The sequence below is a fragment of the Ischnura elegans genome, chromosome 3 (assembly GCF_921293095.1).
Source record: "Ischnura elegans chromosome 3, ioIscEleg1.1, whole genome shotgun sequence".
Classification (NCBI taxonomy): domain Eukaryota; kingdom Metazoa; phylum Arthropoda; class Insecta; order Odonata; family Coenagrionidae; genus Ischnura; species Ischnura elegans.
Genome location: NC_060248.1, coordinates 55,092,245 through 55,116,022, shown reverse-complemented (window position 1 = coordinate 55,116,022; position 23,778 = coordinate 55,092,245). Strand labels below are relative to the sequence as shown.

Genomic DNA, 23,778 nt, shown 5'->3' with positions numbered 1-23,778 from the left:
CTATATTCAGACATATACGGTATATCAAAATTCAATCCCTAATTTAAACCTAAGTCTACATAGAGACCCAGCAAAGCCAAAGGTCTGTTGATTCCTGAAACACAGGGAATTCTTTCCTGTGGCCTGGATAAAAGGTTCACATGTAGGACATGTCCAGGAAGCTGGGGACATCAATGTTCTACAAGATTAAGGCAATTCAAGGGAGCACTTACAATTAAGGTAATAGATGAAAATGTCTTACCATATTCTTTATCCATTTTGACAACCCTTGAGTGTATCTTTTGTTCTTTGAAAATCTGTCATCAAGAAGTATTATGGCACCCCAATCATTACGGTGGCGAATGCAACGACCCAATGCTTGATTTAAAGCCCTGTTGATGCAAAAATAAAATGATGATAGAAAATAAATAAATAATCAAAAAATATTGAGAAGTGCATTAAAAATGAAAAATTTCTGTTGAACAGTACAACAGTATATACCATCCTCACATTCTCTTCTAGGATTCAGAGTTGAATTTCATAACACAAATTTAGCTTGAAAAATATTCCATAAAAATAATGAAATCTTCAAAATTACTTTTAAAAATAAAGCCCAGCCAAATTGAACATATGTTTTGATTTTTATTTTCAGAATGGGTTAAAGGGATTTTAGACACTAAAAATCATACCTGAAGGCTTGAATTTCATACCAATCACTTCCACTGAGTAGCCCTCGGCTGAGATGTGCATTATTGTACTCCCGCTTCAATTCAACTTGGGTATCTTTGAAGTTAGGATAAGGGATGCCAACCTAAAGGAAAATGAAAACATTTTCATGAGTGATTATTCAAAAATTCCATTTTATATCCTTTTAATGTAGTTATGCAAGAATGAATAATTAAACTATGCATTAATTAAAATGGTAATTAGTTAACTGAAATTAAAATGAACATTATAAATGAGTGAAAACAAAAAGAATTGGTTAAAATGAAGCACACTAACAAGAGACCAGCCAAGATTAGACCAAAATAGTGTCATGACCATAATGTAATTCAATTAAAAACCTATTTCTTAATTATGCATATAAAATGCTAACTTGAGAGAAAAATTTTAACTGGGATAAATATTTTGTAATGAGAAGGAAGAGTTGCATGAAAATTCTTGATTTTGAGATTGGTTGCAAAGATGAGAAATTTAATTGATGGCAGCAGATGTCTTTTCTTAGGTTCATAGTCCCATTACGCAACCAGAGTGGAAAATTGGCGCTGTGCTGACATCTACGTCATCTCAGAAAACTTCAAATCACCCTCCACCACTTATATAGGGTCGACTGAGAAACGCATGTAGGGGCCTCTTGTTACGAAGGGACGGATATATAGGGTCGACTAAGAATGCGGGCCCAAACCACAGATTTTTATAAGACAAAAATGAAATGAATCTCTTACACTAATCACAGCACGAGCATTATTGTCAGCAAAATCCAGGCCTTCACTGACTTTCCCACGACATACAGCCAGGAGCAAGGGTCCAGATGGCCCCCCAACGTCAGGGTTAGAAGTCCTTTCAACTACATCATAGAATTCCCTGAGGGTCTGCTCAAACTCTTCCCCTCCTCGTCCTCTAGATTCATGAAGAAGTACCTTATAGTTGGATAAGGTCTCCTCAAGACCAGTGGTTTGCCATCTAAAATGAAAGGAAAACTTGATTAAAGCAGGATATATGTATGTATAATTATATGTAGAGGAGAGGTTAAGGCTGCATCATTTCAATCATCTTTACAGTTAAGTTAAAAAAATGAACACTGTTGCTGCTTTATAGTTTCTTTTATATCTTTTTTAAATTCAAGAATTAAAATGCAAAATAACTGCTGTTAAAATTGATTAGTGAGGAAATATTCAGGAAAGTAGAGCTGAGATTGATGAAAGAACCAAAAAAGAAAATTGCCAAAGTTATTAAAAATTGGAAAAATATTTAATTATTAGAACACTTGCTTTTTTTGCTATATGTATACCATTGGTGAAAATTCAAATACAAACAAATTCTACAAACTATAGTGCATTGAAATTCCTCCATTCCTAAACATTAAACATTTTTAATTCAACTAAATATGGGTGAGGAAGAGTAAATAAAATAAAAGAAATGTAATGGCCATGATTAATATAGCTACTTACCTCATGATAAGCTTCTCCAACATGTTATACGAAGGGAGAAAGCACAGCACTCCATGGGGAACAACTTTGCAAACATCTAGAACAACTTGGCCAATTTCATCTTGGAAATCAAATGTTTCTGCATTACGAAATGTGGCATTCAAGCTGTAATTGTTTGGGCCTAAACCAACTGAGGCCACGAATACCTGTTTAACAAAAGAATAAATATAGATGTGTAGGGAGACTCTGGAATGACACTTACTATGAAAGGAAACGATAAAAACAAATTTGGCATTACACATGTTAGCAGCTATCTTCTAGGAACTTCTAAGCATAAAAAATATACATCTTATAAAAATGTATCAAAGGTCCTATGGATAGGCATAATTTAAATAATAATAATATGACATACCTGAGATTTGTCAATAACATGGTTTGCTTCCAGGCGAATGGGAAAAGGAGTACCCAATTCTGATTGAAATGAATCAACCGGAGCTAGAGTACCAGATGTTAGAACAATGGATCGCGTATCTTCAGATACTCCATTAAAAGAAACAGCGGAGTTTAAGCACCAAAAATTTAATGACAACTTCCATCTTGACTGGGGTTGTCTTCTGGGATTAAGCCATCCATTTTCATCAGCCTAGAGTTAAGAGATAGAAGAAATGATAATTATGATAGTAACAAAAAATCATTTCCGTTTTTCATACATCTTATGCCACAGCAGTTAAAGGTCAGTTCTTCTTGTTATATTTACTGTAATTGTGAATTGAAGGAATATCTGTCACAGAAGGTCTAGAAGAATCTTTTTGCTTTGTGCTGGTTCAAAGCAGAGTTATTATCGATAATTGCCAAGTAAACAGGAGAAAAAAACAAAAAAAGAAACATTTAAGTCAGCGGTTCCTGACCTTTTTTTCCTTCTAAATGCATATAAGTTAAAAAAATGAACACCTTTGCTGCGTTATGGTTTCTTTAACATATACATATCTTTTTTAAATTCAAGTATTAAAATGCATAATAAATGATGTTATAATTGCTTAATGAGGAAATATTCTTATAAAAACTTCTATGCATAAAAAATACAACATCTTTTGTAAAGACTGTATCGACTTCCCCCAAAAACATAACGAGCACATTTTATTACATGATTTCACTAGGGTAGGTGACACTTTTAGCCATAAATAATTGCATAAACTGAAACTTTGTTTTAAATACCCCATGTAATATGTATACAGACTTCCAGGTTAAGACTTAAGGCACGCCACTGTTTCCAGGCTATTATTAGGGAATGTAGCGTCTGCCATTACTGATTATTTTACTGCAATTACCAACTGGTTCATGGCATATCCCCAAGGGGTACGTATACCACTGGTTCGGAACTGCTGATCTAATTTATAATAAATTTCACATTATACGGTAGCATGGTTTTAAATTCAATGGTTATTTCCCTCTCCAACAAATTAATTCATGAGTTTCCCCACTGTGGACCACTGGTCTTATTCAATTGGCACTCGGGCAAGGAAACATCTCTTTCCCATCATTTTCTAGGGAGAAAGTTGGGCAATCTAATGCCAAATCAATATTAATAGAAGTGAATTATGAGTATATCAGTTGAAGAAACTTGAGAATAACACTGCTGATGGAAGGAATTCAAAAACTTGGTGTTCAAAGTTAAGCAAAGTCTATAACCAATTCTGGGTTGCTTTTCACCATCCCAATTTTTATTTTTTCCAAAGAACATCTTAAATAGTGAATGACCACTGTATTTTGTAGCCTAGCTTAAAAAATGCAAAACAAGTATAGTTATATAGGAAATGAGTGAGAAAATGAGAACTATTATTAAATTAGAGCCTAGACTGTCTATCATTTGATTACCATTTCTTGGATTAAATAATATCACTATCCTATCCACACCATCCAAATCTAACCCTCTCTCCCTATCCTGTCCTACTCCATTCTCTCGTTCTCATCCTTCCCATCTCACAACACTTTCTCAGAGTGAGTGTAAAGATGCAAAGAGAGCAGAAACAGAAACAACAGAAAAAATTGCAGACCAAATGCAGAATGAATGATCAATGAAATCAGCTAAATCATCATCAGCTAAATTTGCTCAGTAGCCGATCAGAGCATGAAAGCTGATTTCTCAGCTTTCACGCTCTGATCGGCTAACTTCAATTGTGAATAGCTCGGAATTGGTGCAACTGAGCAAAAATTTTTTAGCAATTTTTTTTAAAGAATAACTTACGTTATATACGTTTATAAATTTATACTACTTCATTCATTCACACGGCGCCTTAAGCGCAAACATACATATAAATTCAGTGGTAAGGAAAGAAAGGGATAGGAACATGGAACAGATATATATTTAACATAAAAAACCCTAGGATGGGCAGTATCACAGAACACACAAGATAAAGATTAAAAACTCACATTAATAACTGAATTTTCGGTGGCATAACCACTGAAGGTATTAAGGTGGTAATGCCACCGAAAATTCAGTTATTTATGTGAGTTTTTAATCTTTATCTTGTGTGTTCTGTGATACTGCCCATCCTAGGGTTTTTTACATTATTTACCTCACCGAGGAACATTTCAAAGTGTATATATATATTAATATATATATAAATAACGGATTCGTTCTTGGTAGCATATCAGCAAATTTATGACCACCCAGTACGTAAAACAAAACAGTACACAGTAGCTAAAAGGTACCATCATTGTTTTTTTATCACAAATTTGCTCATGCAAATTCATTACATGCATAAAATTTTTACTTACTGATGATTTGTGATCTCTGGTCAGAGATCGAACTAAAGCAATGCGATAGTCATCTCTATAAGATTTCGCTGGGCCAACTATAAATTCAAGCACAAGGAAGAGATTTTCCAGAGTAGTTCGAGTGCCTGCAGAGACAGTTTGATTTGGGCTCTCCCTTTCTTCCTCATTCCAGTCATCTTCCATGCCTGTTGAGCTGGTCGCGTCTTCCACCATCTTTTGAAGGTGAGCCTAAGATACCAAAATATAAATGTAGCAGACATGAAGTTTTATAGGTTCTCCACATAATCTGTACCTAGATCTAACTTGACAATAATGATTGAATCTTAGCAATTTTCACCTTCAAAATAGTTGACTTTAGATAATATAAATTACTGTTTCATCCACCAAAGACATAAGTTACCACAATAATGTGATAATGGCATGAAAAAGGATCAAATTGAATGCAATGTCAACAAACATAGCACATTTGTGAACATCAAACACAAATCTCGAGAGACAATCACAGTACACTAAAATACTGCATGTACCTAATAACCTCAGGAAAGCATATTTCTGCCTTGTTAGTAAAACTCTGACAAGATTACAGCTCAAAATAAAAATGTCAATTAACATTAGTAAACATAGTAATCAGTAAACACATAAATCAACAAGAAAATCTTTCATTCATTCTATCATTCTACTTATAAATTTTCAGCTACACACCTTTAATTCTAGGAAACGCTCTTCTCCAATTCCTAAGTTACTGAAAATGGCTGATAACTGAGTTCCTGTCCAGACCTGAGAGGCTTGATTAAAGTCTTTGTAATCATTTATCGAATCTTTGGTTTTATCCATCCAAGTTCCAAGTATTGAAAGGAACTGAGCCTGGAAAGTAAAAAGCAGTTAGAGTAAAATATAGCAGCCTGAGAAATAAGAGAATAAAGTAGGGATTAAATTAGCAGAAAATGAAGCTATGTGAGTTGAGGGGAAAAAATTAATGAGCATTATTTTATGATTAGTTTCAAAATATTTGTATTTAGAATGTGAGATTTACCATTTTAATAAAAAAACTTTGCCTTGAAATAGTCCCTGGTTAAAATTCCAATTGAATCTGGCACGAAGTGACTGGGGCAGATTTAGCTAAATTTGATTAGATTCAACTAGTTTTCGACTAGAATCAACACAGTCATTTTTTTGGTTTGGATTACATATAGATATTCCCAACTCAAACCAACAGTATGCTTTGCGTATTTATAAAGGTATAACTAGTTGATTTCAATTTCTGCCTTGGTAGTCCTTAGTTTAATCTAAATAAGAGGCTATATTGCACTTAAATAGATTTTATCACAACGTTTTGAAAACTTAAACATTTTAAAATATCAAACACGCACTTAAGCCAAAAAAATGAATAACTTATTCATAAATTGTAATAATCTGAGGAGATAATGAGTAGTGTTCATGAACAAAAATTATGATTCCAATTTGTATACAAATAAAATTAAGGTCTTCTATAAAATACAAACACACCAAAGCAGCATAGGTATCTGGCAAACGGCTTTTCCTTCCACTTTTCTCACAGTCATCCATCGCCTCTTGCACTGCATCCAATTCCAGGTTCATGCTAGCAGCTTCACGAGCGGCATCCTCCATGTTGTGTGCTTCATCCAGCACCACCACTTCTCCTCGGAGTTGAATGTCCATCTACAGAAAAGAGAACCATAAACAATCATTCTGCATGGCTAGGTTTTCAATTGACAAAGTGAAAGACAGGTGCAACTTTGCACTCATTAGACTGCATATTGAATAAGTAATGAGCACATAGAATCCAGCACATAATGATTTAACCAGCTGTGAACTTAATAAAATGAAAGGTAAGCTGAGTGATTCGTTAAAAACTGCTATGGGCAAAACAAAAGCAGTAAACACGTTTTAAACACATTTGGATGCAAGCTGCGAGAGACTTGGAGGCTTTGTGCAACACTTAGCTTGAGCTATTAAGAAGATATCTTTCCGAGCAGAGGTGCAGCCAGGAATTAAGAAATTTGTGGCACACCAACCTTATTATTTGAAGTAATTTCGGTTGAAAACTATGGAAAGATGATGCTGACTCAAATTTATGTTAATCTTAATAGTGTTACATGCTTCTCATTTTACATAGGCAGTATAGTGAAGTGAACAGACCACCCTTATTATTTAAAACTAAACTAGTGAGCATGGGAAGTTGATAGATGATACAGACTTTCACCCAGTGAGAAATGGGTGGTGGAACCCACGTGGAATCCACGTTGACTCGTGGATATATGGTGGTGGTGGATATTGAGTGGTTGGACCCACGTGGAATCCACGTTGATTTCAAGTGGATTTGTGGTGATTAGCATAAAATGTTAAACAGAATTTCTAATTTGTGGAACTTAACTCTCTGGTGACATTGCGTCATTTATCATCCTGAAACCACGCTAGTTATGTGAAAATGTATCGCACATTCTATTTTTATATAATTCGTGGAAAGGCAGCCATGAGAGCACATGAAAAATCGTAGACACATACATATATAGAAGGTTTAGATATAGAGTGGTTGAGGTTTTAATGGTTTTAGGACAGCACCTACTGCTGTTTTAATTTTTCCACCAAATTTCCACGTGGGTTCCACGTTGATTCCACGACCAAAAACACGTGGTATCCACGTTACATCTCCACGTGGGTTCCACGTGGATTCCACCACCCATTTCTCACTGGGCAAGAAAAGCATTTGGGTAAATAGACAAAGGAGGCTCAATCAAGGCTAAATAATCTTTTAAAAAGAAATAGTGACGTAAATATAAAATTGAGATGAAAGTAACTTACACTTTTGCGGATCATAGGACTGATAAGATAATTGTATGGGCACAGTATTATCTCAGCACTGTGCATAAGTTCTCTCGCAGTAAAATAGGGGCAGCACCTAATCCTCTTCCCCACTTTAATAATGTCCTCAAGGTCCCATGGAGAAGGCAAGCCACTATGTTTCAATGAAGTGTGATTAGCCATGGATCTTACATTACGATGATACATGCAGCCAGGTCCAGTCTGGTATAGACATGAAAAACAAATTGACAAGGAACAAAGATAAGCGAAAGAATTTTATTGGAATACATGCATTTGGCATTATGTGAGAAAGTTTTTTGTTAAATGTATTTAAAAAAGAAATTTCATCATAGAATATGCTACTGAAAGTCACAGCAAACAAAAGTGAATTATTTCCGTTAAAAATTAGGCATCTAAAGGAAATTCTTCCAAAATCAATGACATCAATCAAAATTCCATGAGAATATTCCTTGTACATTTCACCTTTTTTTCTGCTTGTTCCAACAGCTCATGGCACAGCTCAGTCTTACTCATATTCCGAGGCTTGCTTTGGAGGCATGTATGTTCCCTACTTGATAGAATCGTCATTCTGAAAGAAGAATAAAATGCATGCTCATAGTATTGTTTCAGAACTTTTGTACAATTGCTCTCAAATGCTACATAAAACAAAATAATATATAAATAAACACACATTAACATGAGAAAACAAAATAAGAGTGAAATTAGGCCAGACAATGAGAGAAAAATATCAAGAAAAATTTCCCATAGAAAAGAAAGTAGTGAAACTGACTCAGGTCAAAGTCTAAAAAATTGATTGAAGTGAAGAATTGCTCGACCAGATTAAAGTTTTAAAAATAACTCAAGAAAAATCAATTTTTGTGGAAACATATACCACTAAAAATATAGTGAAACTGGATATGAATAAGGTCCAGAATTGTTTTGAACATCTGCGCTTATAACCTTGCACCATAGAGGATAAGGGATTCATGGAATATGCATTACCTAATATCACTGTAGGCAGTCTTCTTCAGTTCCCTGACAACCTGCTCAATTTGCTTGTGTGTTCGGGTACCAAAATAAATTTTGGGAATTCTGGAAAAAGTAAAATGATAACATTATCTTCGGGACAAAATTTTTCCACATTACTGGACAATGCATGAGCATTAAAAACACCATTAAATATATTTTCAAATATTTTCCACAAAGCTCTTTGCTAAATATCTCCTCAGGACAGGGTGTTCTGGGAGCACACACAAAGATACTTCTCAAAGAAATACAAACAAAACTAAAGGTTGCATTCACTCAAAGATATTATGGCTGAATACGACAAAAGCAAGAAATAATAGCAAGAGGTTAGTAAAAGATACAAAAGAGCCTAGAAGTCAAAGAGAAATTATCCTTTATTTCACGGAACATCTTTAATTCTTAGTACTTAATATTTCATGTGCTTTGTCCCCTAACAACCAGAATGAATGTCAGTGGCACAACTAGCACTTGGCTTTGTGGAGGATGGATCAGATTGAGTAACACTCAACACCAAGTAATAATGCATAAAATTTTGCTTCACAACATGAATATATTTTAGAAGAACATGGCTGACTTTAATACTTAGTAGAGGTGTTCTAGTTTTTTTTTCTCACTAAAAATGCTTTTTCACATGCCTACAGGTGACCAGAACAAATTATGTCTGAGGCAGGTAAACTGCTGTACATAATTCCATTTCTGACTAAAGTGCTGGAAAAAGGAAGACGATGCAATGAGTTTTAAGTTTGCTTGTCATGGATTAGGCCACTGAATAAAAGGTAAGGAAATATTTTCTTCATGGTGGTGGCCAAAAAGAATTGAGGGATTGAATTGGGTTATTTTATTATACTCCTAGTAGGTGGGATGAACTAATTCTGGATACTTTCCCCCACATTATTAATTCTCTCTCTCAGGGAGAAATAAGGATAATAAAATATATTCTGTTAAAATAACAGCATCCAATTGAAAATTAAGCTAAATATATGTATGCACGACTCACTTCACTTTGGGCATAGGAGGGTTTCCACCAACTATGTCTTCTTCATCTGTCATTACAGGATCTTCATTATCACTATCATACAATTTTGCATTACTTTCTTCATCAAGTACTGTAATTTTTATTCCTGGTATAACAGGAGACCCAGTAGACCCATTCTCAGCAGCATCTGCACATTTAGTTTCCTGTGGAGCAAAAGGAAAGAAAAAAAGAAACTTAATTAATAAAAGAACATAGGTTCAAATAGGGCTAATTTTAAATATAAGTCTAATATGGTTCATTATCTACATTTTAAGGTAGATAATGAACTCCTCTCATGCTCACATGTCAACTCATAATGGTTTGAAGTAATTTTGAGGGAATTATCATGATTTGTACTAAATATAATTACCTTTTTCAGTCACAGGAAGTAAGGTGGTACCCTGAGCATCCCAAAGAAAGCATATAAAGGAGGTGAAAAATGCAAGCATACTAATAGGCCCAAAAATGCCAAAATTTTCACTTCAATTTAGAAGTGGTAAGAAATTTAAAAAACAGCATTTTTTTGGGCACATATCTTACATACATCATATAATAAATCCCTGGCCACCCAGAAGACCTCAAACTTTATTCCACACCTAAACACAGAGTTAGCCACGAGTCATTGAAATTTTTGTGGGTATGAGGTGTAAAAGTATTCTTGCTTTAACACCCCATACCCACCACCCCATAAGAGGTGGCTAGTAAAAATTGAAGTAGTATAATATATTTCCAAAAACATTCATAAAGAATGACAGGATTGCTCTACCAATAGGGCCGTAGAGATATGCGTACAAAAATTCTCGGTATGAGACCTGTATCACCTGTTTTCAGACTCAGAAGCGGCGTAACTAGGAATATGCTTTAAGGAGGATGGTATGGTCTAAGGGGCAACTCCCCCCAGCAACGGGGGTCCGGGAAAATTTTTGAAAAATGACATACCAGGAAATACATTTGATATCATTTTGGCACTTAAAATTTAACATTAAAGAGTTGCAGTCTTTATATATCAAAACTAGACAATAGTTTAATTTTTTTCATTTCTCCGAGGCTTTGGGGGGGATCTATCCTCTAATCCCCCCATAGTTACGCAAGATGTTACGTCAGATGAATCTTCATGTTCGAGGGGTGAGCCACCGAGCGACCGTTCGAGGGGGTAGGCATCCATGCTAAACACATGTGTACGGCAAATTGCCTACACTATCGGAAGTTATTACCAGGAGAGCTCGTCTTTAAATGCTAAGGTGGATCTTAAAGGCTAATTCTGGATCCATCTATGAGACTCACAACCCGTCGCGATGTAGTCGAAGTGAAAAAAATTGCAACTATGGAAATACATAAAACAAGATGTGTGAAATTTATTTCGCATTGCCGAGCGTAAAACGACAAATTTTCATGCATAAGCAACCAGCCCACAGGATCGTAATAAATAACTGAATCGAAGCAGGAAGTATCGATATTAGTAGAGGGCGGGAAAAAGATCCTCGATTTCAGGGAAAAAAATCGCAAAAAGTCTCTCAAAATTATGAGGTACTTTCATGAATATTCGAAAACAAACGACATATTTCTAAGACAGACCTCAGATCGTGAATGGTCGACGATTATTTTAGAGAAAAGTCTAACAATATAATTAATAATAAAGTTATAGTCTGAGGTTGCAGGCGAGATGGAGTGGAAACGTGACATAATAAACTTAATAATAAAATTAATATATTAACAATGTAATAATAAAGTCAAATGTTCAAATAATAATAATTAAAAAATATTCAAATATTGAACAACAATATGAAAGAAATAAATTTTATTTTGAATTGCTTAGAATTGAGGATTCTGTAGGAAATGTATCGATATCAATTATTTTCATTCTTAACACCACACCTATTAAGCATTCGGTGAAGTTTAATGGCGAATTTGTTGAATTTATTCCACGGATGTGGAGTCGACACAAATAATAATAATTTTTGGGGATGTATCTGGTGACACTAATTCGTGAGTGCAATAGCTAATTAAGAAAGAATTTTTGACGTGAGATGAGAAAAATTAAATCTCAACAAATGCAGACGTGGAATTATTTTTACTCCAATTTTTTGTCCAAATGCGCCATCTTCCTGGTGAAAATAAGGACTTAATCGACGTAAGAGGGTGTAAGGGGATAATTAAAATATTAAGTAATTATTATTATTATAGTATTCTACCGATTAAGGTAGGTTTCCATGGAGTATATTAAGTAAGAAGTTGAAAAAATCAAACTAAAAATAATTAGGTGCTGAACTTTTTCAATTAGAATTTTCAAATTCGCCAGACGTTCCTATTTAAATTGAGTAATTTATTCCGAGATAGTAGAGCCCACACAATTTATAAGCATTTTTGACGTAAGCACAGAAATCGAAAATTCAAACTAAAATGTATAGCATACACAAAATAGCAGCATAATTTTATAGCATATGAGAATTCAAAATTTTCGAATATTCCTGGGAATACTAAGAAATTATTCTGTTAAAATTTAATAGCCAACGCATTAATGAGAACTTTTCATAAACGAACCAGAAAAAAAGAAAAAAATCAATTACAAAATTTATGAGGCTGCTTAAATACTTAAAATTTATTATTTCTCTTTGAAAGATTTCTTAGTCTCCACCATAAGCATAAATAAATACCGAAACCAATATTTAACTTCATTCCCTGTGAAAATAAAACATCAACGGCCAAACCGTCCTTTACATCCTTATTATAGTCCTTATTGTTATTTTAAAAATTTTATTATATTTTAACTCCTATAATCATTATTTACTGTGAATAAATTCCATAGTTTAGGATGATATTGAAAATTTTCATCTCAACCTTAAATAATTTGTTACAAAAACTGCTTATTTAATTTAAATATTTCAACTGTCCAATATCAATACCATTCAGTAAATACTGTTATAAATCCTATCAAAGCCACTTGAAGCACACAAAAATTTCTTAGCATGTGGAGGATTTCAAATTTGGAATTCACCGATGACATAATTCAAATACTGTTTAATAATCATTCAGGTATGAACTTTTCACTTTTATGAACGCTAAGTAGAATGAAACTTCATTTTTTTCTCTTTGAAGGTATGCAATCTTTGTGTAAAAAAGTCGAAAACATGCGTAACTTTGACATGCCTTAAAACAAAAAGTATAAAAATACTACCTTTTTTTATTTTTCTAATTGAAAGAAGAACATTTAAACTACCCACTTAGAAATTTTAAAGAAAATAAAAGGTGGCCTTTTTTAGTAATAAATTGTTATATAATGACTAATATTTATTGTTTAAACAAGTCCTATTTGTTTACTATTGCTTCAAATGACTTGCAAGTTATGCCAGAATGTGAAAAAGTGAATTTTCTTCAAAATGAAACAATAATCACTGCTTTATAGGCCATGGTACCTTAGTAATCAACATTTATGTTATTTTTCATTTTTTACTCTGAGGCCTGACTCTGCAATGTTCAAAGGATGGTAACTTTATAACGGTTCAGTTCTGAGCTGAGATAAAGGTCATCATTATTCATCATAAGGATACTGCTTTCACATATATAAATCTCAGATATATCGGTGATGGTCACCTGACATGATTTTGCACTATCTACCTGATTTGAGATGAAATGGCCCTATTGCCAATTTTAAATGCTATCGTCACAACGTCCATTTTATCCTATACCCATTATTTCGTCAGAATCAACATCTTTGGCAAGAATATAAAAATATTTCAACTCACGGTAAAAAATATTAGATACAGCTGCTGTCTTTTTTAATTTGGATATTTCAACTTTTCCAGTCACAAATTCTTATTACTCTTACCGACGATTTTTGAACGTTTTTAAATTTATTAACCACAAGAGAACCATTCCAAAATTTGAATTTATACAATAAAATAATATAAATATTGTTTTAATTGACTAAAAGTTTGTAACTATGAACGTAAAAATATCCTCCATACATTGCGGTCACAATTTCCTCAGAATTAAACAAAAAGATTTGGCAAGAGCATGAGATTATTTCGACTCACCATCAGGAACATTTGTTGCCATCACTGTTATATTAATTTGAATATTTCAACTTCTCTCCTCAAAATGAATATTAATGATGGCAAAAAGAATAACTATGCCAATAAAGAAATATTAAAAAAATTGAAAGAAACTGTTAATGAAATTTGAACGGCTAAAATTCAAGCCTCCATTTACTCCATACGATAAAATCCTCAGCTTTGGCCAGACCACAAAAATATATTCAGCTTAAAAATAATTTGACACAAACCCTCTTTTTTAGTTTTAATGTTTTAATTCCTGCCCATCCTCTAGACGACGCTTGCTCAGAAAAAACATTATTTCACCATTTGAGAAACATATCAAATTTTAAATTGACCAATTATATATATGAGGCTTATTATTTCCTTTCGAAGTCACTTAAGGCACATAAAAATTTTTCAGCCTTCTTAGGAGTACTACAAAGGCTAAGAAATATTTTCCAGTTTCATTCCACTGTTATTTTAATTTGAATATTTTAACTTCTCTCCTCAAAAATGAATACTAATTCTGGTGAGAATAATAATTAGGCCAACAGAGAAACATTCCAAAAATTGAAAGTCATCGTCAATCCAAAATTTAGCGACTGCATATGTTGATCATCATATTTTAACTTCTAACTACGCCGACGCCATTAAAACCGGAATAACCTCCTTAGCATTAAGAGAAAACTCCAAAACGTGAAATTCATGGATAAAATAAGCGACGACTACTGCATTTATTTACAATAAAATTTGTTGCTGACATTCATTTTCTTTTACTCACGTGATCATCATTTCCTTTTAATAAATTCCTAAATTCCTCCGCTTTGGTAAGGCCACAAAAATATTTTATTCCATAAAAATAATTCCCAAGAGCTTTTTAATTTAACTTTTATTTTACCTGCTAAATATTTAGACTCCTTCCTCTTTATATTCTAATTTATCCTGTCGACGCAAGTGGCTCAGAAAAATGTTTCTTTACATTCCACCACATATTAAATTATACTGTTTCTATTACATTAAATTTGAGCCGACAACGTCAAAATATCTCATACTCTCGACGCTACTCACTGGAAAAAAATCCTTTGCCACAAGATTCCAAAATTTAGAAATCATGTACGTATAATTATAGAATTAATAATAGAGTCATTATGACTACAAACGTCAAAATGGCCTTTTTATTCTTTCGCGACACTTCAATCAGAATAATTACTGTAACTTATACAATAACATGACAATATTTCCATTCACGCTAATTGTTTGGAAAAAAAGTTTCTCCAAATTACAAATCTGAAATTTTCTCGTACCACAATATTTCTACTTCATTTATTGAATTTATAAATTAAACTGCTAACGTCAAATCGTATTTTTAAATCATTGCCAAGGTTTCTTAAACATCATTCCATAGTTTTCGCAAGAATATCCAAAATTTTAAACTCAAAGTATAATCAAATTGTCAGAACAAGTTGTTTTAATTAAGAGTTTTATAGCTGATATTGTCCAAATTTATATTATTGTGTGGAAGCTACTAGCAAGAAAAAGATTTTCAGTCATACGAGGAAGATTGAATAATTTGAAACTCACATATAACATGATTTAACTAATGCATATATTGACTTTTAAATTTAAACTGATAACGTCAAAATGACATTTCCGTGAGGGTTTCCAAATTCAGAGTATTGCTGTCGAAACTACTACCTTAGAAAAAAATTCTTAGACCATACGAGGAAAATCTCACGAAATATGTCAACAGTAAATATTAAAATAATTTCCTCACAAAAAAGGAAACTTGAAATTCTCTCTAAACTTGAAAGACTCTACTTCACATACTTGAAATACACAGATAACTTAATTTAACATATGTATTTTATTACTGATATTTTAACTGAAAATGCAAAAAAGTCTTCTTTATCAAGTGTCTTTATTTCCTCAAATTCTATTTTTCCCAAAACTTCTTAGCTTTGGCATGAAAATAACAGTTTTCCAGGTCACCATTGAAATAATTTAATACAACTGTGGTTTTTATATTTGAATATTTCTACTCTTCAGGTCATTAACTATTATTTATTGTGTCGGTGTTACTTTCTCAGAAAAAAAATCTTAGCTATAGGAGAAGCATTTAAAGCATAAAATCATCGATAGCTAAATTTAAAATTGTATTTATAGACTATGACATTTTAAATGTTATCGTCAAACGTCCTTTCAATCCTATGGCCATTATTTATAAACTATACATAATTTAGACATCATTTTAAATTGTTAAACGTTAATAACACGAAAAGCCATTTTAATTAAGTTTCTCCATACATAGCTTAGCTTTGTTTAGCTTCAGTGTTTAGCTTTGGCATCGCATAAAAAGTTTCTAGGAAATGTTTTTCACCGTGGAAATAATATTATACAACTGCGTTTTTTATTTGAATTTTTCAAATGTTCAGAACCATAATTCTACTTAACCCTGTCGACGTTACTTCCAAATGTCCAAAGTAATTCCTCAGTAATTCCATGAATATTAAAAAAAAATCAACTTAACACAAAATAAACCGCTACAAGCACTGCTGTTTTAAATTTGAGAATTTCAACTACTCTAGTCCGAACTATTTACAATTCCTGTCGACTCTAACTCGCATGGGAAAAAAGCTTTTCTTAGTTATAAATCTGAAAATCTCCCAAATATTTTTCCACTTTATTAATTGAATGTAAAAATTAAACTGCAAATGTCAGAACTTATTTTTTACTCATCGCCCATTTTTCTTGCATATCAATTTCATAGTTTTCAAACTCACAGTAACAACATTGTTAGAACAGGTTGTTTTACATTTGAGCATTTTAACTGTTGTTTCGAAATTGTTGTTTCATATTATTGCTGTGGAAGCTACTAGCTGGAAAAAGATTTTTATCCATACGAAGACATTCCAAACCTGAAAATTCACATAAAACATGATTTTACTTCAGTATTTATTGACTTTAAAAATTTAAATTGCTAACGTCTAAATGTATTTTTCGTGCGGAAATTGTTTAATTCAGAATAAATTCCTAAGTTTCGCAGGAATATCAGTATTTTTCGCACAACGTTGATATAATTTGTTACAACCACCTTTTTTAATTAGAACCCTTCAACTTCTCTCGTCAACATTTCAATAATTCTCGTTGCCGTTATTTGCACAGGCCAAGTTTCCAACCTCGAAAGAAAATTTTCTATTTGAAATACGCAGATAACTAAATTTAACGAATGGATTTATGAATAATACATTTTAACTACAAGCATAAAAAAAAACATTTTAATCAAGTGGCCATATTTCTCCATGTACATTTCTTAGCTTTGGCAAGCGCATAAAATTTTTAACGTCATCGATAAAATAATACTATACATCTGCGTTTTTTATATGAATATTTCTACCCTTCAGGTATTCCTATTAATCCTGACGACGTTACATCCTCAGAAAAATACCTTGTCTAACGGAAAAAATTCAAATAAAAAATCATCGATAAATTAATTTAAAAATGTATTCCTTGACTGTGACATTTTTAATGTTAAAGTCAAACGTCCTTTTAATATCGTGGACATTATCTCTACAGCAGTGGCGCCGACTCCATGGGGCCTGAGGGGGCCCGAGCCCCCTCAAAAATTCGTTATGGGTGTGAGGAAAAAATGTGCCAGGCTTGTCGATTTTCCCCGGAGTGTCCAGATATCGAGATTCGAGTTATCAGGGTTTTAATGTTGATCATATGACTCTTTTAAAATGCTTAAAAAACTTAAAACTCACTACTTATAAACTTTCCTGGGGCAAGATCCCCGTTTTGGGCCCCCCAATATTTTTTGTAAGTCGGCGTCCCTGCTCTACAGTATACATAACTTGGAATTAGCAGGAATACAAAAATGTTTCAATGCATCGTAAAAATATTTTGTTTCAAAAACCGTTAACTTAATTATCAATATTTCAACTACTCTCTTCAAAAGCTTTAACTTTCTACTCTAATTGTTAGAATAAATTCTTATCTATAAGAGGAACACTCTGAACATTGAAAAGCCACTGATAACATAATTTAACTACCGTTAACTTCTAACGTAAAGTATTATCTAGTGGATGAAGTTTCTTATAATTAATGCGATAATTTTGAATAGTTTCAACTCACCATAAAACCAGAGTTATTTTAAATTGGGTATTTTGACAGATCCAGCCAAAAATTCTTACTAATTATGTCAACGCTAATAACAAGGAGAAAATTTACTTGGCCATAAGGGAAAAACGTGACAGTCTACGACAAATTAAAATAACTAATTATTGCATTAATCACAGAGTCATTCAGACTGCTAACGTCAAAATATCTTATTTTTCCTCCCAACACTACTCACTGAGAAAAAAATCCTTTGCCATTAGATTCCAAAATTTAGAAATCAAATATTTATTAATTAATGAATCACTGGCAGACCCATTCTCATTGCTTACGTCAAAATGTCATTTTTACTTTTTCGCCACAAATCAATCAGGATAAATACTACAACTTATACATTAACATTTAAAAAATTCCGTACCCGTTAAAAATAAATTATAAACACTAATGCTAACTTTTAATTTGAATATTTAGAATACTCCCTATTTAAATTATAATATATTCTGTCGAAGCCCTTGATCAGAAAAATATTTCTTAACAAAAAGAAAAAGCTTACGTTTACATTTAACTAAAACATAACTTATCAACTATTAATTCACATTGTTACTCAAAATACTTAAGTAAAAATTTCCTTTTTATCCTTTGACCATCATTTCCTAAAAAATGAATTCTTATTAAAAGTCAAAATTTTATTAATCCTTTCGACGCTATTTGTTCCGTAAAATATTCCTTTGCTACAAGAGAAACATTCCAAGAGTTGCAGGTCATCAATAAATAATTTAACTACTGCATTGAATGAAAATGACATTTAACAGCTTATACCTAAAGTATTCTTGATCTTACGGGTAATATATTTTCACAATAAATTCATTCGCTTTTTTCGCATTTCGCAACAGCTGAAATTTTCAAAATAAAAAAAATGCAGAAGTATTTTAAATTTCGATCACAAAAATATCTTATTTTATAGAATTTTCTGGGTTATAATAAATGATTAAAAACTGGACTTTTTGAACATTTTTTTTACGAAGAAATGGAGCATAATAATTAATTTAATGGCGTAATAAAATATTCTCTTATTTATTGATTTATCTATGACGATAGCTTAGACAAAAACGTGTTGTATACTAGATAAAAATATTGCCTGCGAAAAAATTAATCTAAAATAAACTGCAGTTACTTCATTTTATCGATGAGTTTAATCATTTAGAATAACATAAAATAAATCATTAATAATTTAAAATAGAATAGCATTAAATAAATATATTACCGAGAGTGGAAATGCTTACATTTTTCTCCCAGAAATCTTATGGTGTTTATGCAAAGAAAATAGTGGTAATAAGAGAGGGCAGGACATTTTAAATTAGCATTTTAAGCTGAAAAGTAAATTTATGCGGTCGATTAATTATATAATTTTTCAGAATGTTCCTCAAACAGCTACGAATTTTTTTAAAGCAAGTAGCGCCAAAAGAATTATTAGGATGTTTTGACGAGAGCAGTTGTAATATTCAAACATGAAAACAAAGTAGTTCAAAGAAATTATTTTAGCAATGAGTTGAAAATTATTTATGTTCATGCTCATTCTAAATTATAAATAGTGAATAAATAATGACCACTGGATTAAAAGGACGTTGGACGCTAACATTTAAAATGCCATAGTCAAGGAATACATTTTTAAATTAAGTTACTGATGATTTTTAATTTGAAATGATTTTCCGATAGCTAAGATATTTTTCTGAGGAACTAACGCCGACAGAATTGATAATAGTTGATGACCAGAAGAATACAAGTATTGAAATATAAAAACCATAGTTGTATAAAATTATTTCAACTGTGGCCTGGAAAATTTTTATATTCTTGCCCAAACTAAGTAATATATTTGGGGAAATATGACCTCTTAATTAAAAAATATACTACGTCTACAGTTTCAATTTCCCAGTCATTAGTTTAATTTAGTAATCTCTGTATTTCAAATGAGAAAAGTTTCTTTCGAGGTTGGACATTGGTTCCGAGTATGTAACGGCGACAAGAATAATAAGAATTGTTGAAGAGAGAAGTTGAAATGGCTTATTTAGTAAAAAAGCGGCTGTAACAAATTATATTAAGGTTGTGCGCAAAAATTCTAATATTCCTGCTGAACATAGGAGTTTATTCTGAGCAAAATAATGTCCACACGAAAAAGGTCATTTTCACGTTAGCAGTTTTAATTTAAAATTTATTATATGTACATTTGTTCAATTATGCTATATGTGAATTTCCAAATTCTGAATGTTACTCGAATGGCTAAGAATTATTTTCTAACCTAATACCTTCGACAGCAACAGTATGAATTTGGACCATAAGAGCTAACATAATTTTAAAATTTTATTGTTAGAAAAAGTTGTTTTTAATTTGAATCTTTCAACGACTCTATTCCAAACTATTTACTATTCATGTTGACGGTACTCGCTTGGATAAAAGCTCTTCCAAGTTACACATCTGAAATTCTCCCGTAAAAAATATTGCTACTTTATTTATTGAATTTACAAATTTAATTTTTCATATTTTTAATTAAATTTAATTTTTTATATTCTTGCAAAAACTAAAGAATTGATGTACAGAAAAATGGGAAATTAATAAAAAAATAAGTTTTGACATTTGCAGTTTAATTTGTAAATTCAATAAATAAAGTAGTAATTTTTTTTAATGGGAGAATTTCAGATATGTAACTTGGAAGAGCTGTTTTCCAAACGAGTACCGTCAACATGAATGGTAAATAGTTTGGAATAGAGTCGTTGAAAGAGTCAAATTTAAAACAGCAGTGCTTGAGAAGGTTTAACATATATGTTGTGTAGATTTTTAAATAATATTCTTGGAATTAGTACGGAAATATTTTGAACATTTGGATTTTATTCTAAGGAATATAATGGCCATGAGATCAAACATGTATTTCGCTTTAGCTTTTTCAGTAATAGTAGAAAGAGTTGTTATTTATTTAATCGGGAAATTGAAAATCCCAAATATTGGCAATGTTGGCCTTATGATGCGCATATTTACCTTAGCAGTTTTAATTTCTAAGTCACGAATGTTCTTGATGTATGTGCAATTTTGGATGTGTCTTATTATATTTAGTCTCTTATGATAAAGAAACTTTTTTATGAGCGAGAAGTCTCTATAAACTAAATAAGAATTTCTGATAGTACGTGTTTAAATTTCGAATAAAAAAAACTTTTTTTACCATATTTTTCAAAGATGTGTGGATATATTTTCACATTATTGCAAAAGCTAATAAATTTAATGTGAAAGATATTTCCATCAAGATCGAGAATACATGAGGATATTCGCAGTTAAATGTAATTTTCAATTAAAACACCACTTTAATCATTTTGTCGATGACGTGCAACTCTCGGAATATTTCTCTTATAGCTTCAGATGTTTTCCGAATAAATGACGTCGAAAAGATTAATAAGAGACTTAATCAGAATTAATTTTTTAAGGCCAAATATTATTGCCCATTATTTATATAAAATAATGGCCAAAGGATAATAAGGACATTTGATCTAAGCAGTTTGAGTAAGAAACTGAATAAATTGCGGACAAATTTTGTTATTGGTTAATTTTGAATTAAAATTGTTTCTCTTTTTGTACAGAAATAAACTTTTGAACGAGTGGCGTCGATAGGATAAATAAGAATTTAAAGAGGGAGGAGTCTAAATAATCATATGAATAGTTAGCAGGAGTTGTAATAACCTATTTGTAACGGCGAATGGAAATATTTTAATGTCATTGTAGATATTAAAGTATTCATTCTGATTAAATAGTGGCCAGAGAATAAAAAGGAATTTTTAGGTTAGCAGTTAGAATTTCTCCGTCATTAATACATTAACTAATACATATCGACCCCTTAATTGTAAAACCTCATAAATGAAAAATAGAAAAATTTACACTATGAACAAAACTGTTTCTTTTTCTTGTCATAAAACAGGTAAATAATTGTTATGGTTTTTTTTATATTCATAAATTCAATTTTAAATAGAATTTTTCCAGCTGTATTATACGAAACACGCGGTTTTACGACTAATGACATAAAAATCTAATTATTATGAAATATTTTAGTTTGCGAGGTTTTACATTTAAGGTGACGACATATGGTTTCCAAATTTTGTAATATAATGGCAAAGCATTTTTTCCCACTGAGTAGCATCGAGAGGATAAATAAGATATAATGACCATATCAGATAAAATTTAAAAAAATAGAAACAGTAGTAAATTGTTATTATGAGTGAATTTCAAATTTGGTATGTTTCTCTTTTTGAAAAGTATAGTTTTTTTCTGAACAAGATGCGTCGACAGGATGTACAGGAATTCATGATGGGAGGAATTTCAATATTAAAACTAAAAAAAGGTGATGTTATAAATTATTTTTTAAAGTGAGTATATTTTAATTGTCTTACCAAAGCTGACGAATTTATTTTGAAGAAATAATGGTCCCTTTAGTAAACGAAGGTTTGGATATCAGCCGCTCAAATTTCATTATCAGTGAATACAGAATTATTTTGACGATGACTTTCACGTTTTGGAAATTTTCTCTTATGTCTAAGGAAGTTTTATTTTAGGTTTATAGTGTCGACATAATTAATGAGAATTTTTGGCTGGAAATGTTAAAATACCCAATTTATAAAAACTCTGGTCTTATAGTCAAGTTGAATTAAAAAAAATTCTTTCCTTTATTCTGAGAAACTTGTGCCAATAAAATAAAAGTTTACGTTAGAAGTTAAATTGTCATAATCAAACCATGCTGTAAATACGTTAATTTATGGGTTACTTTCAATTTTGGGAATGGTTCTGTTGACTTGGTTATTCTTTTCGTCAGGATTAATATCAATTTTTGAGGAGAGCAGTTCAAATTAAATAACAGGGCTTGCAAAAACGTTTCCTAATGGTGAAGCGAAATAATTTCTTGCTTTCTTGCAAATCATTTTTTATTGTGAGGAAATAGTGACCGCAATGCATAGAGAATATTTCGACGTTAGAAGTTAATATGTATTCGTCAATAAAATTATTATTTGCATTATCGTTTACTTTCAAGATTTGGAATGTTTCCCAAACGATTAAGAAAGTTTATCCGAGCAAAAGTCGTCGGCAGAATTTATAAGTATTTGATTTATAAGTATAAGACTGGGATTTTTGAAATATAAATAAAAAATTTGCATAAATTAATGCATTTATGGCAGAGTAATTCTAACAGCGAAGGTCAAAATGTCCTTTTTTAGTATTTAATCAAAGTAAATAAAGTGAGTAAAGTAAAAACTCATGCAAAAACGTGAAAATGTTCCCGCTCACCGTTAAAAAAGATGATTACATCTGCTTACTTTTAACTTGATTATTTAGACTAAGTATTTATAATATCTCTTTCAATTAAAACTTATCCTGTCCACGCCACTTGCTCAGAAAATATTTCTTAAAAAAGAGAGAAACAATATAAATTTGAAATTAACCAATACCATAATTTATGTACTACTTATTCAGTTTGTCACTCAAATTACCTAGGTCAAAATGTCCTTTTCGTCCTTTGGCCTTAATTAAATACAAAAATGAATTCTTATTGAGCCTCAAAATCTTATTAATCCTTTCGTGGCTATTTTTGCTGAAAAAATTCCTTATCTATAAGAGAAAAAGTCTAAGATTTACACAAGTCATTTATAAAATAATTCAACTGCTGTATTAATTTAAAATGACATTTAACTGCTTAAGTCCTCATGTATTCTCGATCTTGTGACAAATATATATTCACAATAAATTGATAAGGTTTCATGTAAAACTATTTCCACGCATCTTTAAAAAACTTCGATACATCACCGTTTTTAAAATCGGATATTTAAACACG

General features: G+C 31.6%; 1 protein-coding gene across 1 annotated transcript in view; it reads right to left on the bottom strand.

The window, feature by feature from the left end:
• Positions 1–23,778, bottom strand: part of LOC124155807 (Fanconi anemia group J protein homolog) — a 655,383-nt gene that overhangs the window by 7,739 nt on the left and 623,866 nt on the right. Inside the window, exons 5-16 of the mRNA XM_046529927.1 lie at positions 9,754–9,935; positions 8,733–8,822; positions 8,214–8,319; positions 7,731–7,952; positions 6,414–6,587; positions 5,610–5,771; positions 4,908–5,135; positions 2,542–2,772; positions 2,151–2,335; positions 1,425–1,662; positions 669–790; positions 242–371 (exon numbers count right to left, since the gene is read on the bottom strand). Coding sequence (XP_046385883.1) covers positions 242–371; positions 669–790; positions 1,425–1,662; positions 2,151–2,335; positions 2,542–2,772; positions 4,908–5,135; positions 5,610–5,771; positions 6,414–6,587; positions 7,731–7,952; positions 8,214–8,319; positions 8,733–8,822; positions 9,754–9,935 — 2,070 coding nt within the window. The remainder of the gene's footprint in view (positions 1–241; positions 372–668; positions 791–1,424; positions 1,663–2,150; positions 2,336–2,541; positions 2,773–4,907; positions 5,136–5,609; positions 5,772–6,413; positions 6,588–7,730; positions 7,953–8,213; positions 8,320–8,732; positions 8,823–9,753; positions 9,936–23,778) is intronic.